The 18,808-nt window shown below is 38.7% G+C and overlaps 1 protein-coding gene across 24 annotated transcripts in view; it reads right to left on the bottom strand.

The window, feature by feature from the left end:
* The window catches only part of SCMH1 (Scm polycomb group protein homolog 1), a 242,035-nt gene that overhangs the window by 38,553 nt on the left and 184,674 nt on the right, over window positions 1-18,808 (bottom strand). For all 24 annotated transcript variants that reach the window (XM_063665596.1, XM_063665586.1, XM_054492597.1 and 21 more), the window contains 2 exons: window positions 8,759-8,991; window positions 4,161-4,287 (listed from right to left, as the gene is read on the bottom strand). In XM_063665596.1, the coding sequence (XP_063521666.1) occupies window positions 4,161-4,287; window positions 8,759-8,991 (360 nt within the window). The remainder of the gene's footprint in view (window positions 1-4,160; window positions 4,288-8,758; window positions 8,992-18,808) is intronic.

The raw sequence follows: 18,808 nt of genomic DNA, 5'->3' as shown, positions 1-18,808 counted from the left end.
CTTTCTGTGTTTCCTGTCACTTTCCTGTTGAATTCCAGTGTTCTATCTTAGATAATTTATCAGAAGTATGATTGTCTATACACTCCTTTGGTTTTTCTAAGTGGAGGAGGTGAGCATATGAAATGCTTCTAGTCAGCCATCTTTTTTTGTTGTTGTTGTTTTGGAGACAGGGTCTAGCTCTGTCACCCAGACTGGAGTGCAGTGGTGTGATTTTGGCTCACTGCAACCTCTGCCCTGCCCCATCCCTGGAATCAAGTGATCCTCCCACCTCAGCCTCCCGAGTAGCTGGGACCACAGGCACACATCAGCATGCCCAGCTGACTATTTTTTTTGTATTTTTAGTAGAGATAGGGGTCTCATGATGTTGCCCAGGCTGGTCTTGAACTCCTGAGCTCAAGTGATACACCTGCCTCAGCCTCCCAAAGTGCTGGGATTACAGGCATGAGCCACTGTGCCCAGCCCTAGTCAGCCATCTTGAAACCGCTTTGGTTTCTTGCAAAACAAAACATACTCTTACTATTTAATCTAACAGTTGTCTTCCTTGGTATTTATCCAAAGGAGTTGAAACCGTATGTCCACATAAAAACCTGCACACAGATATTTACAGCAGCTTTATTCACAATTGCAAAAACTTTGAAGCAACCAACATTCCCATAAGTAGGTGAGTGGATAAATAAACTGTGAAACATCTGGACAATGAAATATTTTTCAGTGCTAAAAAAAAATGAGCTATCGGCCAGGCGTGGTGGCTCACACCTATAATCCCAGCACTTTGGGAGGACAAGGTGGGCGGATCACGAGGTGAAGAGATCGAGACCATCCTGGCTGACACGGTGAAACCCCATCTCTACTAAAAATATAAAAAATTAGTCGGGCGTGGTGTTGGGCGCCTGTGGTCCCAGCTACTCGGGAGGCTGAGGCAGGAGAATGGCATGAACCTGGGAGGTGAAGGTTGCAGTGAGCTGAGATCGCGCCACTGCACTCCAGCCTGGGCGACAGAGCAAGACTCCGTCTCAAAAAAATAAAAAATAAAAAAAAAAAGAGCTATCAAGACATGAAAATACATGGAATAAATTTAAATGCATAATACTAAGTGAAAGAAGCCAATCTGAAAAGGTGGCATACTGTACGATTTCAACTATGTGACATTCTGGAAAAGACAAATCTATGGAGACAATAAACAGATCAGTGGTTCCCAGGGATTAGTGGGGAGGGAGGATGAATAGGCAGAGACCAGAGGATTTTTAGGGCAGTGAAACTATTTTGTATTATACATGATGGTGGATATATGTCATTATACATTTGTCAAAACCCACAGAACATAAAACACCAAGAGTAAACCCAAATGCAAACTATGGACATGGGTGATAATAACGAGTCAATGTAAATTCATCAATTGTAAGAAATGTACCACTCTGGTGGAGGATGTTGATGAATGGGAGACAATGTATGTGTAGGGGCAGTGAGTATATAGGAAATCTCTGTATCTACCACTCAATTTTGCTGTGAATCTAAAACTGCTCTAAAAAATAAAAGTCTATTAAAAAATTTCAAAGAACAACAAAAAGAGCTCTTGATAAACAAGATGCAAATCTCCAACCACGGGGAAGTAGAGTATAAGCATTTCCTAAATGTGTATAACTAAATTTCCTAAATGTGTGTAAAATCCTTTCATGTAGAGCATTTTGCAGGTCTGGTGTTTCTACCAGACAGACTTTGGAAAATGCCACTGGAATACTAAATAATTATAATTTAAAAAGCAAGATGGCAGAAATGAAAAACTCAATACAAAGTTTGGAAGATATAGTTGAGGAAAACTTGATGAAAGTTGACCAAAAGGCAAAGAATAGCGGTAAGAACAGAGATATGACTATTACAGAACCAGGTCAAGAGATTCAAAAACTGAATAAACAGGTATGACGGGAGTGAATAGAGAAAAAGAAGTGAAAGAAAATAATTGAGTAAAGAATTTTTTTGTTTGTTTGTTTGAGAGAGTCTCGCACTATCACCCAGGCTGGAGTGCACTGGTACGATCTCGGCTCACTGCAAACTCCACCTCCCCAGCTCAAGCAGTTCTCATGCCACAGCCTCCTGAGTAGCTGGAACTACAGGCATGTGCCACCATGCCTGGCTAATTTTTGTATTTTTGGTAGAGATGGGGTTTTGCCATGTTGATCAGGCTGGTCTTGAATTCCTGGCCTCAAGTAATCCGTCCGTCTTGGCCTCCTAAAGTGCTGGGATTACAGGCATGAGCCACCATGCTCAGCCAATTTTAAAAAATTTTATAAAATAAAAGTGTCCAGTATGGTAAGTGAAAATATATCCAAAGTGAAATTTTAGGGTACTGGGAATTAACAGAAATTTCCAAGAGAATGAAGAGATTTCATACAAAACTAAATATGTAAATCTAAGAATGATGTACAGAAAACAAAGACCTTGGAAAGAGCAAACTGAGACCCTCACCAAAAAAGAGAGGTGAACAGAATCTCAAGAAACTAAGAAGCCTCCAGGAGAGATTTCTTCTAGAGTATGACATGGATAGAATATATAATGTACTTGGACATAAAGAGAGATGTATACAGTAGGAAGAGAATTTAAGGTTGAATTAATAATAAGTACACAGAAAAATAAACACATAACAAGGAAATCAACAAGATTTCCCCTGAAAATGAAATGTTGAGCAACAAAGGAAAAGTAATCATCGTATACTACATGGCTCAATTGAGAACAGCATTTAACTAGTTATAATAACAAAATACTGAATTTTGATCTAATTAAAATTATAATATCATGGAATTGGGGTAGGGAAATATGTGTGGGTGGATAAGGGGCAAGGAGATTAAGAAGAGTTAAATTCTCATCTTCTAGCGTGGGTAGTCATTAGAAAAATAACTAAAAAAGACAGCAATATAGACATGCTATTTAGATACAGAGGTAAATAAAAACGTCAGTTAAATTGAAAGTGATTGCCTCTGGGGAACAGTAATTGACAGGGGGATATGAGGTATGTTTGTTTTGTTTTTGTAATAAGTTGTGTAGACCCTTCATTCCTTTAAACTATGAATGTGTATAACTGATACAAATCAAAATACCTTTTAAAAAGTTCTCTACAGTTAAAAAAATGAAAAGTAGGTAAAAGATAAATGTGGCACATCACATTCAGTCTGTGATAGCTTTTATTGTTAACATTTGAAGGGACTATAAAGGTTATTTGGACTAATCCTATCATTGTATAGATTATAAACTGAGGCTCAGATAGGGAAGTGATATCAAAGTCACACAAAGTGAATCAAGGCCCACTCAAGAGATGGCGACACAATGGTCAATGCAGACTATTATAGCCTGACTATGGCAGGTTCTGTCATCTTCTATCGGTTACTGGAAACTATGTCTGAGCCTTCCCTTCAGGCTCCTACATTCTGGGATTTGATTAGAGACATACTCAACTCTTTCTAAGAGAAAGACAACCCTAACTTCCCTGGGGATCATGCCAATTGCTTAAGACTTCCTAGAAGAAGATGGAGTGTCTGCTGAGTAACAGAATAGGGTTTCACACATTTATCTTAACTTACACATTAAAAAATGAGTATTTTTCTTTATAGTTACCCCCTTGGAAGGGGGTATCTGCGCATAGTTCTTTTAGTTACTGTCATAGACAGTTTATGAAATGGGAACAGATGTGCATAACCCAGGATGATTACCCACCCATTTCATCCACCAGATTTTGCAATGAGTCAACCTTACTTTCATTGTACCAAAGTTTGTCACCATCAGTGATTGTTAAAAAAAAAAAAATCAGAGAAATTTCATACATATTTTAAGGGTGGCACCATTACTGAAATGCTGGGAGGATTCTGGAAGGTGGAAGGGATCACTCAGAAGGGATCACTTCCCCTAACTGGGAAGGAAGGCTATTATTCTAAACTAGGCTAGGGAGCTCTTGGTGCTATCCCTGCATTAGTTCCCCATCCCTGAGTTCACAGAAAATTTACCTAAGTTTGATTGTCTGACATTATTTCAAATGCCAAAGATAAAATTTTTTAAGAAGATTTTACCTAGGTTTACAAGTGGAAAGGTGCTAATTACTGGTGTAAGACAAAAGAAAGTGCAGACACTAGGTCTGGGGCTTGTGCACAGGTAGTCCTGTCATCTGCTCTTACCTGTTGGGGCCTGCATGGCTGAGCTGGGGATGGTGGCAGCATCTTGGGGTACAGTGCTGGTATCTGGTTCAGGAGTGCTGGTTGTTGGTGAGGCAGGTGGTGGGTTCAGCAAAGTCCGAGGTTTCCTCTGTCAAAATGAATGGGAAAAAAATTGCTACCCATGACAGGTCTTTTCATTCCCTATTCTTGGCATTTAATTCACTCATGAAGCAAAAATATATTTATGGATGGAATAGTGTTTTATCTTTGTTTTCTACACAGCATCTGGCTTAAAGCTATACATATACCTGTAGTAGATGCTTAGTAGACATTTTCTGAATCTATATACAAGCCTCTAGTCTTTTGTAGGGTCAAAGCTTAATTTATTATCTTTTATACTAGATTCAATATTATCATATGAAGTTCAGATCCCTTATTAGTTGGGCAGACAAAAGCAAAATATGCCATAGTTTAAGTCTGCTTTGACATTACTTTGTACTTTATTTCTCTCTCTTTAAAAATGGAAACAAACAAAAAAAATAGAAATGACCCTTCTAACTCTACAAACAACTTTACTCTATCTGCCTCTCTCTTCACCTCATTACCTGCCATTCCCTTAAATCTCCTACTGTAGTAAATCTCTATTGCTTCTTTAAAAACTTGCACTTTTTCCTGGTCCACACCTTTACAATGATAAGATGTCTCTTTCACTTGAAATGTTCTCTTTTTAAATTTATTTTACAAATTTGTTTATCTAGGAAGCTTTTCTAGTTTTTCTCTAGTCATTGTCTCTTTTATGGTACCTCTGTTTTTTGAACTGTTGCATTTGTCAATGTATTGTCATGATATGTTTACATACCAGTATCCCTATTCACCTGGAAATCTTTGAAAGTCTTGTTCTAAGTACCATTCTTAGCATGGTACTTAGCATAAAATAAGTGTAAATAAATTCTTTTTATGAAGCATGCAGTATAGAATAATAGAGGAAATAATAGAGATGATTTGAGAGAAATCTATTATTTCCCCTACACTGTTCAGGGCACTTTTTGGGGGAGAAAGATCTCAGGTTTTTTCTAAGAAATAGTTTCCTAAAAGCCTTTTTTTTTTTGAGACAGAGTATTGCTCTGTTGTCCAGGCTGGCATGCAGTAGCATGGTTCTGGCTCACTGTGACCTCCACCTCCCAGGCTCAAGCGATCCTCCCACCTCAGCCTCCTGAGTAACTGGGACTACAGGTGTGTGCCAGCACGCATGGCTTACTTTTAAATTTTTTGTAGAGATGAGGTCTCATTATATTGCCAAGGCTGGTCTCGAACTTCTCCTGCTCAAGCGATCCTCCTACCTTGGCCTCGCAAAGTGTTGGGATTATAGGCAGGAGCCACCATGTCTGGCTAAAAGCCTTTCTGAATGCAAGGAGAACATAACCATCACAGAGATCCAAAAATCCACTTTTACTAAATGCTTCATGTAGGGATAACTGCTGGGAGCCATATCAACCTGTCTGCCTTCTAGGAGTACGTTCTCTAAAGAGATAGCCCTGATGACAGCAGGCATATATAAGATGGCTTTGCCTGTGAAAGCAATCATGCAAACTCTCATGAAGCATTCAAAACACACATTGAAAGTGAACATCTGCTCATGCTTTTTTACCGCTAAACGTTAAAATCCAAATACGTAATGAATGAGTCAGGGAAGAAGGGAAATACCACTTCAACTTCAGTGAGTTGGTGGTAGGATTTCACTGGGTCCCTAAAGGAACAAGCCTGGTAGGTTAGGTGCCTGAATAATGTAAACCTATTTGAGATAGGTACATATACAATATTATATGTACTCATACATTATCTCATTTCCATTTTACAGGTGAGAAAATGGGCTCAGGGCTTTATCCAGAGAAGCCTTCCCAAAGTCACACAGGTGGTAACATATGGAGATAAGATCTAAACCTAAGTTTGTCTGACTTTAAAGCTTATGCTGTATCCACAAGACTACTCTGCTTCAAAAAGAGATATAAAGCCAGCCATGGTGGCTCACGCTTGTAATCCCAGCACTATGGGAGGTCTAGGTGGGAAAATTGCTTGGGCCCAGGAGTTTGAGACCAGCCTGGGCAACATAGCAAGGCCCCATGTCTACAAAATTTTTTTTAAAAAATTAGCTGGGCATAGTGGCACATGCCTATAGTCCCAGCTAGTTGGGGGGTTGAGGTGGGAGGATCGCTTGAGCCCAGGAGGTCAAGGCTGCAGTAAACAATGATTGTGCCACTGCACTCAGCCTGGGTGACAGAGTGAGACCCCGCCTCAGAAATCAAAGCAAAACAAACAAAAAGGGATATAAGGCTCACAGGTGAAGTGGAAGGCATATACACTTGTAGGGGTAGGCAAAAGAACATGAAGGAGAATTAGAGTATCAAATGCTAGGACATAAAACACAGGAAAAGATGAGAATGACTGCTTTCAAGAAGGCTAGAAAGAAAAAGGACTTTGGTTACTACGTTCAAGACTTCCTGAGGGAGCAGAGCAGAGGCAATCACAGAATCAGTTTTTGAGTTTTGAATGATCTTAAAGGCCATTTAACCCAACCATCCACCCAATACTTCTAATTCCCTCTCCCTAAAAGATCCCTCCTATAGTCATCCAGTCCCTGACGAAATACCTCTAGTTATAGGGGCTCATTACTTCCATTTTGGGATAGATTTAACTGTTCCTTTTATGTTGAGACAAAGCTTCTCTGCTTGAGTTTCCATTTATTGGTTCTGGTTCTATCTTTGGAGTCCCCCAGGTAAGTTTTCTCCCTCTTCTGACTGTCCTCAAGATGTCTTCACATCATCAAAAGCATGGTTTCTCTGGCCTTGGCAACCTTAGGGCCTTCAGCCTCTCCTCTACAACATGAGAATGAGAGGTGGGTAATGAAGGCAAAATTGAATTAGGACCTGGGTTAGTGGTAACAGATCAAGAGGAGTATTATGTGTTACACAGGAAGATCAGGAGGTGATACTGAGAATTTGAAGCCAAAAATAAGAGACAACTGAGATTGGTAACATCATCACTAAAATCATCCATCCATCCATCCATCCATCCATCCATCCATCCATCCATCCATCCATGCACCCACCCACCTACCCTCCTACCCATCTTGCATATTCTGAATATTTCCCAAGAGACTGACTGAGATACAAGGCACCACAGGAGAAAAAAAAAAGAAAAAGATTAGGTTCTTGACCTTGAGGAGCTTATATTCTACAAGGACTGAAGTCAGTGGAAGCTAATAAACAAGCAAAACAAACCAACAGACAAACTAACTAACCCTAGGGAGGAATTAATGAGATTGGGATGGAATGCCCAGGGAGAACGGGGTATCATCTCCATACTGGAACTCAGGTATTCTTGTTCAGGCAAGAGATTCATCAGAGAAATCTCCCAACAGTTAAGAAATGAGGGTAGGAGGTGATGCTAAAAGGGGCCCTAGAGAAGCTGCTGACAGAAGTTTCTTTTTTTTTTCATATCAATGCCTTCCTTAGGGAAGATACCCATGAAAAACAGGCCATGACTAAGAGGTAGTACTTTCAGTAACAGTGCTCAGTGAAGGTGACTCAGCTGTCTTTTCCAATACTAGAATACTAGAAGTGTTGTGTCCCTCAGGAAATGTGGGAAACAGTGAAAGAGTGAATATATGCTAGGGAAGCAGTGACCTTGGAAGTAGATCTAAGGGCCAATCTCTGTAGCTTTTGCCATTTACTAGCCATGTGATCTTAGAAAAATCATTTTACATCTGTAAGTCTCAATTTACTATAAAATAACATTAACACTATTTATCTCTTAGGGTTTTGTGAAAATCATGGGATATGTATGTATTGGCGTTTAATACAGTCTGACACTTAGTAGGTATTCAATTTTTTTTAAAGAAGAGGTAGAGATAGCAAAAAATATATTTACATTCAACCTGAAAAAGCTGATTAAAAGAAAAAAAAACATTTACAGAGTTAATTTGTGCTTTCTGTCCACACGCTGGACATCTACTTTGGAAAGGTTAACAAAGAGCAGTTTCTTCCATGTACACTAGACCGGAATCTCCTCAAATATGAGTAACTTTCAAAGTTAAAATTTGTTTCCTATCCTCCACAATTTTATCTTTAATATTACCAACTCTCAGGTAAGTAGCAAGTAGGAATGACGATCTAGGAAATTCCTCTTATAAGATATACAAGATAGAGAAGAGGGCCAGATATGCCCCTTTCCAAGAGAGATGGGTATGGATGAATGACCGCCCTCCAACCCTGCCTTTTTTTTGAGACAGAGTCTCGCTCTGTCACTCAGGCTGCAGTGCAGTGGCACGATCTCCACTCACTGCAAGCTCCACCTCCCGGGTTCACGCCATTCTCCTGCCTCAGCCTCCCAAGTAGCTGGGACTACAGACGCCCACCACCACGCCTGGCTAATTTTTTGTATTTTTAGTAGAGATGGGGTTTCATCGTGTTAGCCAGGATGGTCTCCATCTCCTGACCTCATGATCTGCCCGCCTCGGCCTCCCATTAAGTGCTGGGATTACAGGCGTGAGCCACGGTGCCTGGCCGAATGACCCCTTTATAATCCCTTATCCCTTTCTGGGAAACCCATATTTTACCTACCTTGCTGCCAGGTTTGGGACCTCTCTTCTTTGGGAATTTCAAAGGTTCAGCTGTCTTGGATGGGGCAGAGATGGGATGGGAAATTAGGGTCTTGGGTGTCCGGCCCCGCTTCTTTCCTGGTTTACGCCCCCTCTGCCCTGGTTGATGTTCCAAGACAGTTTTGGTGCTGCTGTGGATGCTGGGCTTCTCAGTATTCACATCGGAGGCAGGATAGGGATTCTTTGGAATCACAACTGCAAGAAAAAGACTCATTCTATCACCCTCCCTCCCCCCTGCATTCTCATCCCAGCCAGAAGAAAAAAAGGACTTGCCGCTTCTGCTCAGGTAGTTTTGTTCCAAGAAGCTGGTTTCCTGGCATTTGACCTAAATGTTTAGGAAATCTCTGAAGAAGACTGAATTTAGATTGGCTGGAATTGGAGGTTTTAAATTATTTCTGGCAGATGCAGAAAAAATATTAAATTTTTCTTCCTAAGGCATCTTAGACAAGTATTGTGACCTAAGTCAAAGGTGAAGTATATAAATATTAATAGAATCATAGGCTCAGAGTTGAAAGGGCTCTTAGAAACCTGTAATTCTCTCCTGCTAAGAATGAAGGTCTGAGGCTCAGAACAAGACACAATGCCCTCCACAGGTTACATAGTGAGCTGGGATAAGAACTTGTTTTGAAATTGAGCCCTGATAACCATGCCAGGGATTTTCTACATCAATCTACTTGAAGTTTTAGTTTGACTACTGCAGTGAGGAGTAGAGGAACATGTGGAAATAGAAATCTGATAGCATCTCTCCTTAAAAACCTTTGCTCTTAAAAACCTTTATTCCTTATTACCTTTAAGGTAAGGTCTAAATTCTTTAACCTGATTTCTAAGGACTTTTTTGACTCTGCCCATCTTGCTCTCCCATTATGACTGATGTCATTTCCTATCATCCAACCCCATGTTCTAGTAGCCCTATATGTTGAGCTCTCTATTACTCTTTGTCAGACACATATCAATACTCAGTTTTCAACACTCGATCCAGGGCCACCTCCTTATTGAGGCCTTCTCTGACCATGTCCCAACTAGGTCAGTGTCCTCTCTTTACTCCCAAAGCATTCTGTAGACATCTATGTTACAGTACTTCTTAATTTTACTCCAATTATTCATTTTTTTCCTTAAACTGAGACTTTTTTGAGGTAAGGGATATCTAAGACATCCTACAAATAGTGAGCACTTACTATAAGTTACACACTGTGCTAAGCTCTGGGGATAGAACAGTGAACAAACCAGACTTCCACTCTCATGGAGCTTACCTCCTAGTGAGAGAGAAAGAAAATTAAACAAATAACACAATATACAGTACAATGTCAGGTAGTGCTAAGTGCTGTGATTAAAACTAATGCAGGGTAAGGAAACAGAATTTTAAGGGAAGTCCTCTTTGAGGAGATGACATTTACACAGAGCTCCCGAAAGAGGTAAAGGCACAATGCCTTATGAAGATGTGAGAGGGTATAACAACAAGTGCAAAGATTCTGAGACAGGAACATGTTAGTGTGTTTGAGAAATTGGAAAGGAGGTCAGTAGAGCTATAACTGAGTGAGCAAAGGGGAGGGTAGAGAGAAATTAAGTTAGAGAGTGAGCAGCAGTAAAATTGTGTAGGACTGCAGCCTGTGAAAATGAACTGAACTTACTCTAAATATAAAGGGAAGCCACTGGAGGGTTTTGAGCAGGGGAGGGACAAGATATACTTAAAAGGATTACTCTGACTGCTTTGTGAGAGGGACGAGAGTAGAATTAGGGAGACCAGTTAATAAACTATTATATAGGGCAGGCAGAAGATAATACTTCCTAGGCCTCCAGGTAGGAAGTGATAGTTGTGGTAGTACAATGTTAATGATGCAACAACTAGAAAAAGTCAGAGTAATTATTTAAAAAGACACCACAGAGCTGTCATGAGGAAGACACCACAGAGCTGTCATGAGATTAGATGAACTGGAATTCCAGGGGATGGCCTCTGAGGTAGCTGATACTGTTTTCTTTCCTGAGGGCATCTGCTAATTTTGGCATAAACTAAGGATCAGGCTTGGCATGTGGTGAGGGCTGTACTGGAAGAAAGAGAGATGAGAGCTGCTGCGACAAACTGGAAACTTAAGGAGCCCCTGCATGTGGCCAGTTTTTCTCATTGGGTATTTGCTGAATTTTGGGCCAGCACATTGGAACTTCAAAGCTAGACTGAGAGCTTTTAAAAGGCAGAATAAAATCTCCTATAATCTTGTGGTTTTAGGAGACAAGGTTCCACTAGAAGTAGGTAGTATACCCCAAATACATGGCTGATCTCCTCTTAAAGATATTTTAAAACTATAAGGGGTGAGAGGTAATAAAACTAAGCCCCAGACCTCTCAAGGGTAGGACAATCTCCTGCAGTGTTTCAGGGCTAAGGAGCTAGAAATTAGGTTCCCAACCAAGAGCCCAAGAGGGTCGATGTCCAAAAAACAAGCATAAACCATAGGCACAATCCAGATGTGGTCTAACTCAATCCATAATTAGATTGAGGTGACCAGGCCCTATCCTATTAGTCTAGCAGAGGAAAGGAAGAATTCTTTCTCATGGAAGATACCAGTTGGAGCCTCAATAGTTCTTTTAATATAAAACGTTTGGCATACTACAAAAATTATTAGACATAACAGAGTCAAAACAGTGTGATCAGTAATCAAGAGAAAATACAGGCAATAGAAAGAGACCCATATGTTATCCAAATAATGGAACAAACACACAGATTTTTTAAAAATCATAATTAAAATGTTAAAATGTAAAAAAGATGAACAAAATATAAGAAAAGGTAGATAGTACCCACAGAAATATCTATATAAAAAACTAAATGGACATCTTATAACTAAAAAATACAATATTAGGAATAACTCATTGCATGGGTTTAAGGGCAGACAAGAGCCAACAGAAAGGATTAATAAACTTGATGAAAAAATAGAAAACATCCAAAATAAAGTACAGTGAGAAAATATGAAAAAATATATTAGAGAATTAGAGATTAAGTAGACACAGTCAATAGGTCCAAAATATGAGTGGCTGCAATCCCAGAGGGAGAAGACAGATAGAATGAAGAAAAAGCAATATATGAAAAGATAACAGCAGAGACTTAATCTCTAACTAATGAAAGACATCAACCCACAGATTCAGGATGCTTATGGATTCAGCAATCCATAGCAGGAAAAATACAAAGAAAACGATACCAAAACACATAATTGTCAAACTGCTGAAAATACAAAAGATGAAATACAGATGAAATAAAAGACAGGGAGGAAATACAAAGATAAATTTTAAAAAGTAGTCAGAGAGAAAAACAGCATTACTGGAGCAACAATAAGAGTGATAGCAGGTTCTTTAATAAAACTGTGTAAGCAAGAGAAGTAGAATAGTATCCTTAAAGGGCTAAAAGAAACAGACTACCAAAGATAGAATTATACACCCAGTGAAAATATCCTTCAGAAATAAAGGTAAAATAATGAGATTTTCAGATAATCAAAGCTGAGAGAATCTGTCACCAGCAGACCTAACTATGGAAAATGAAAAGGAAGTTCTTCAGGCTGAAGGAAATTCCAGATGGAAACATGAAACTACAGGAAGGATGAAGAACACGAGAAAGGGTAAACATGTGAGTTGATACAAAGGGATACTGATTATTTAAAACAATAATAAAAATGGCTTGTGCTGTTTATAATATATGTAATAATAAGTTATATGACAGTAATAGCACAGAGGATGAAAGTGGAGAGTAAATGGAGCCAAACTTTGTTAAGAATTTTGCATTATTTGGGAGTGGTTAGAGCACTTATTTAAGGTAGATTTTAATAAGTCCAATATGCATATTTGCATAGGGCAATTAATTAAAGGATTATCAGGGATAAGAACGCATTACTAAAAAGCTAAGGGGAGAGAAGTAGAATAATAAAACATACTTGATTAATCCAAAAGAAGGCAAGAAAGAAGGAATAAAGAAATAAGGAAGAACTTGGACAAATAGAAAACAAAAAAGCAAAATGCAAAATGTTGATTTAAACCCAAATAAATAATTATATTAAAGAAGGGTAGATTAAGTAAAACAATCAGTAGGAATAAATGAACAAACCAGACCAAAAAAAACCCCCAGAACTCAATTATATTTGTTTATAGGAGGGCCCTGAGATACAAAGACACTCAAAATATAAAAACACAGAAAGAGAAAAGCAAACAGATGAAAATAGTATACTCTATAAACACTAACCAAAAGAAAACTAATAACATGAATAACCAATTAACCAACCAACCTAACTGATACATATACCTAATAAATATAGAATACACAGAGACAATTTCATCACAGATCCATCAGACATTGGGTAGAGAACAGGAGAGTATGAATAACTTTATGCCAATTAAATATGAAAATTGAGATAAAATGTCGCTCAAGACCAGCCTGGGCAACATTTTGAGACCCCATCTCTACAAAAACAAATTAGCTGAGCACAGTGTGTGCCTGTAGCCCTAGCTACTCAAGAGGATCGCTTGAGCCCAGTTCAAGGTTGCAGTGAGCTATATCATACCACTGCACTGGAGCCTGGATTACAGGCTCTCTCTCTTATCTCTAATTCTCTAATATTTTTTTCGTATTTTCTCACTATACTTTATTTTGGATATTTTCTATTTTTTCATCAAGTTTATTACTCCTTTCTGTTGGCTCTTGTCTGCCCTTAAACCCATGCAATGAGTTATTCCTAATACTGTATTTTTTAGTTATAAGATGTCCATTTAATTTTTTATATAGTTATTTCTGTGGGTACTATCTATCTTTTCTTCCACTTTGTTCATCTTTTTTACATTTTAACATTTTAATTATGATTTTTAAAAAATCTGTGTTTGTTCCATTATTTGGATAATATATGGGTCTCTCTCTTAAAACACAAAACAAAGCAAAAATACCACTGACACAAGAAAAAACAGAATATGAAGAGCCTCATACATAATAAAAAAATTGCAATTGCAATTAAAAATCTTTCCACAAAGAAAATCCCAGGCCTAAACTGGCTTCACTGGTGAATTCTAGCAAATATTTAAAGAAGAAATAATAACAAATCTTGCAAAGCCTCTTTTGAAAAATAGAAGAGGGAACACTTCCCATTTCATTTTATAAGGCCAGCATAACCCTCATACCAAAACATGACAAAGATAGCTACAAGAAAAAAAACTATAGACTAATATCCCTCATGAACATACATGCAAAATCTTTAACAAAGTATTTGTAAATTAAATCTAGCTCTCTCTATATATGTATATCAGATATACATCCTATATATATCATATCATAACATGCAGGATAATATATCATAACTAAGTGGGATTTATTCCAGAAATATAAAGGTTGTTTAACAATGGAAAATACAATCAGCTGAATACATACATTCACTAAATGAAAGAGAAAACCCACATATCATCTCAATAGATAAAGAAAAAGCATTTGACAAAATTCAACACCCATTCATGATAAAAACCCATCTGTACAACACCATCATCAAAGACCAAAAGGAGATAAAACCACAAAGATGGGGAAAAAACAGAGCAGAAAAACTGGAAACTCTAAAAAGCAGAGCGCCTCTCCTCCTCCAAAGGAACGCAGTTCCTCACCAGCAACGGAACAAAGCTGGATGGAGAATGACTGACGAGCTGAGAGAAGAAGGCTTCAGACGATCAAACTACACCAAGCTACAGGAGGAAATGCAAACCAAAGGCAAAGAAGTTGAAAAGTTTGAAAAAACTTTAGACGAATGTATAACTAGAATAACCAATACAGAGAAGTGCTTAAAGGAGCTGATGGAGCTGAAAGCCAAGGCTCGAGAACTACGTGAAGAATGCAGAAGCCTCAGGAGCCGATGTGACCAACTGGAAGAAAGGGTATCAGTGATGGAAGATGAAATGAATGAAATGAAGCAAGAAGGGAAGTTTAGAGAAAAAAGAATAAAAAGAAACGAACAAAGCCTCCAAGAAATATGGGACTATGTGAAAAGACCAAATCTGCGTCTGATTGGTGTACCTGAAAGTGACGGGGAGAATGGAACCAAGTTGGAAAACACTCTGCAGGATATTATCCAGGAGAACTTCCCCAATCTAGCAAGGCAGGCCAACATTCAGATTCAGGAAATACAGAGAATGCCACAAAGATACTCCTCGAGAAGAGCAACTCCAAGACACATAATTGTCAGATTCACCAAAGTTGAAATGAAGGAAAAAATGTTAAGGGCAGCCAGAGAGAAAGGTCGGGTTACCCACAAAGGGAAGCCCATCAGACTAACAGCTGATCTCTTGGCAGAAACTCTACAAGCCAGAAGAGAGTGGGGGCCAATATTCAACATTCTTAAAGAAAAGAATTTTCAGCTCAGAATTTCATATCCAGCCAAACTAAGCTTCATAAGTGAAGGAGAAATAAAATACTTTACAGACAAGCAAATGCTGAGAGATTTTGTCACCACCAGGCCTGCCCTAAAAGAGCTCCTGAAGGAAGCACTAAATATGGAAAGGAACAACCGGTACCAGCCACTGCAAAATCATGCCAAATTGCAAAGACCATCGAGGCTAGGAAGAAACTGCATCAACTAACGAGCAAAATAACCAGCTAACATCATAATGACAGGATCAAATTCACACATAACAATATTAACCTTAAATGTAAATGGACTAAATGCTCCAATTAAAAGACACAGACTGGCAAATTGGATAAAGAGGCAAGACCCATCAGTGTGCTGTATTCAGGAAACCCATCTCATGTGCAGAGACACACATAGGCTCAAAATAAAAGGATGGAGGAAGATCTGCCAAGCAAATGGAAAACAAAAAAAGGCAGAGGTTGCAATCCTAGTCTCTGATAAAACAGACTTTAAACCAGCAAAGATCAAAAGAGACAAAGAAGGCCATTACATAATGGTAAAGGGATCAATTCAACGAGAAGAGCTAACTATCCTAAATATATATGCACCCAATACAGGAGCATCCAGATTCATAAAGCGAGTCCTGAGTGACCTACAAAGAGACTTAGACTCCCACACAATAATAATGGGAGACTTTAACACCCCACTGTCAACATTAGACAGATCAACGAGACAGAAAGTTAACAAGGATACCCAGGAATTGAACTCAGCTCTGCACCAAGTGGACCTAATAGACATCTACAGAACTTTCCACCCCAAATCAACAGAATATACATTTTTTTCAGCACCACACCACACCCATTCCAAAATTGACCACATAGTTGGAAGTAAAGCTCTCCTCAGCAAATGTAAAAGATCAGAAATTATAACAAACTGTCTCTCAGACCATGGTGCAATCAAACTAGAACTCAGGATTAAGAAACTCACTCAAAACCGCTCAACTACATGGAAACTGAACAACCTGCTCCTGAATGACTACTGGGTACATAACAAAATGAAGGCAGAAATAAAGATGTTCTTTGAAACCAACAAGAACAAAGACACAACATACCAGAATCTCTGGGACACATTCAAACCAGTGTGTAGAGGGAAATTTATAGCACTAAATGCCCACAAGAGAAAGCAGGAAAGATCCAAAATTGACACCCTAACATCACAATTAAAAGAACTAGAAAAGCAAGAGCAAACACATTCAAAAGCTAGCAGAAGGCAAGAAATAACTAAAATCAGAGCAGAACTGAAGGAAATAGAGACACAAAAAACTCTTCAAAAAATTAATGAATCCAGGAACTGGTTTTTTGAAAGGATCAACAAAATTGATAGACCGCTAGCAAGACTAATAAAGAAGAAAAGAGAGAAGAATCAAATAGATGCAATAAAAAATGATAAAGGGGATATCATCACCGATCCCACAGAAATACAAACTACCATCAGAGAATACTACAAACACCTCTACGCAAATAAACTAGAAAATGTAGAAGAAATGGATAAATTCCTCGACACATACACCCTCCCAAGACTAAACCAGGAAGAAGTTGAATCTCTGAATAGACCAATAACAGGCTCTGAAATTGTGGCAATAATCAATAGCTTATCAACCAAAAAGAGTCCAGGACCAGATGGATTCACAGCCAAATTCTACCAGAGGTACAAGGAGGAACTGGTACCATTCCTTCTGAAACTATTCCAATCAATAGAAAAAGAGGGAATCCTCCCTAACTCATTTTATGAGGCCAGCATCATCCTGATACCAAAGCCAGGCAGAGACACAACCAAAAAAGAGAATTTTAGATCAATATCCTTGATGAACATTGATGCAAAAATCCTCAGTAAAATACTGGCAAACCGAATCCAGCAGCACATCAAAAAGCTTATCCACCATGATCAAGTGGGCTTCATCCCTGGGATGCAAGGCTGGTTCAATATACGCAAATCAATAAATGTAATCCAGCATATAAACAGAACCAAAGACAAAAACCACATGATTATCTCAATAGATGCAGAAAAGGCCTTTGACAAAATTCAACAACCGTTCATGCTAAAAACTCTCAATAAATTAGGTATTGATGGGACGCATCTCAAAATAATAAGAGCTATCTATGACAAACCCACAGCCAATATCATACTGAATGGGCAAAAACTGGAAGCATTCCCTTTGAAAACTGGCACAAGACAGGGATGCCCTCTCTCACCACTCCTATTCAACATAGTGTTGGAAGTTCTGGCCAGGGCAATTAGGCAGAAGGAAATAAAGGGTATTCAATTAGGAAAAGAGGAAGTCAAATTGTCCCTGTTTGCAGATGACATGATTGTATATATAGAGAACCCCATTGTCTCAGCCCAAAATCTCCTTAAGCTGATAGCAACTTCAGCAAAGTCTCAGGATACAAAATCAATGTACAAAAATCACAAACATTCTTATACACCAATAACAGACAAACAGAGACCCAAATCATGAGTGAACTCCCATTCACAATTGCTTCAAAGAGAATAAAATACCTAGGAATCCAACTTACAAGGGACGTGAAGGACCTCTTCAAGGAGAACTACAAACCACTGCTCAATGAAATAAAGAGGACACAAACAAATGGAAGAACATTCCATGCTCATGGGTAGGAAGAATCAATATCATGAAAATGGCCATACTGCCAAAGGTAATTTATAGATTCAATGCCATCCTCATCAAGCTACCAATGACTTTCTTCACAGAATTGGAAAAAACTACTTTAAAGTTCATATGGAACCAAAAAAGAGCCCGCATCGCCAAGTCAATCCTAAGCCAAAAGAACAAAGCTGGAGGCATCACACTACCTGACTTCAAACTATACTACAAGGCTACAGTAACCAAAACAGCATGGTACTGGTACCAAAACAGAGATATAGATCAATGGAACAGAATAGAGCCCTCAGAAATAACGCCGCATATCTACAACTATCTGATCTTTGACAAACCTGAGAAAAACAAGCAATGGGGAAAGGATTCCCTATTTAATAAATGGTGCTGGGAAAACTGGCTAGCCATATGTAGAAAGCTGAAACTGGATCCCTTCCTTACACCTTATACAAAAATTAATTCAAGATGGATTAAAGACTTAAACATTAGACCTAAAACCATAAAAACCCTAGAAGAAAACCTAGGCATTACCATTCAGGACATAGGCATGGGCAAGGACTTCATATCTAAAACACCAAAAGCAATGGCAACAAAAGCCAAAATTGACAAATGGGATCTAATTAAACTAAAGAGCTTCTGCACAGCAAAAGAAACTACCATCAGAGTCAACAGGCAACCTACAAAATGGGAGAAAATTTTCGCAACCTACTCATCTGACAAAGGGCTAATATCCAGAATCTACAATGAACTCAAACGAACTTACAAGAAAAAAACAAAGAACCCCATCAAAAAGTGGGCGAAGGACATAAACAGATGCTTCTCAAAAGAAGACATTTATGCAGCCAAAAAACACATGAAAAAATGCTCACCAACACTGGCCATCAGAGAAATGCAAATCAAAACCACAATGAGATACCATCTCACACCAGTTAGAATGGAAATCATTAAAAAGTCAGGAAACAACAGGTGCTGGAGAGGATGTGGAGAA

This window comes from Pongo pygmaeus, chromosome 1 (genome assembly GCF_028885625.2).
Source record: "Pongo pygmaeus isolate AG05252 chromosome 1, NHGRI_mPonPyg2-v2.0_pri, whole genome shotgun sequence".
Taxonomy (NCBI): domain Eukaryota; kingdom Metazoa; phylum Chordata; class Mammalia; order Primates; family Hominidae; genus Pongo; species Pongo pygmaeus.
Note: the sequence above shows the minus strand (reverse complement) of the source record. Positions and strands in the feature narration are given on the sequence as shown.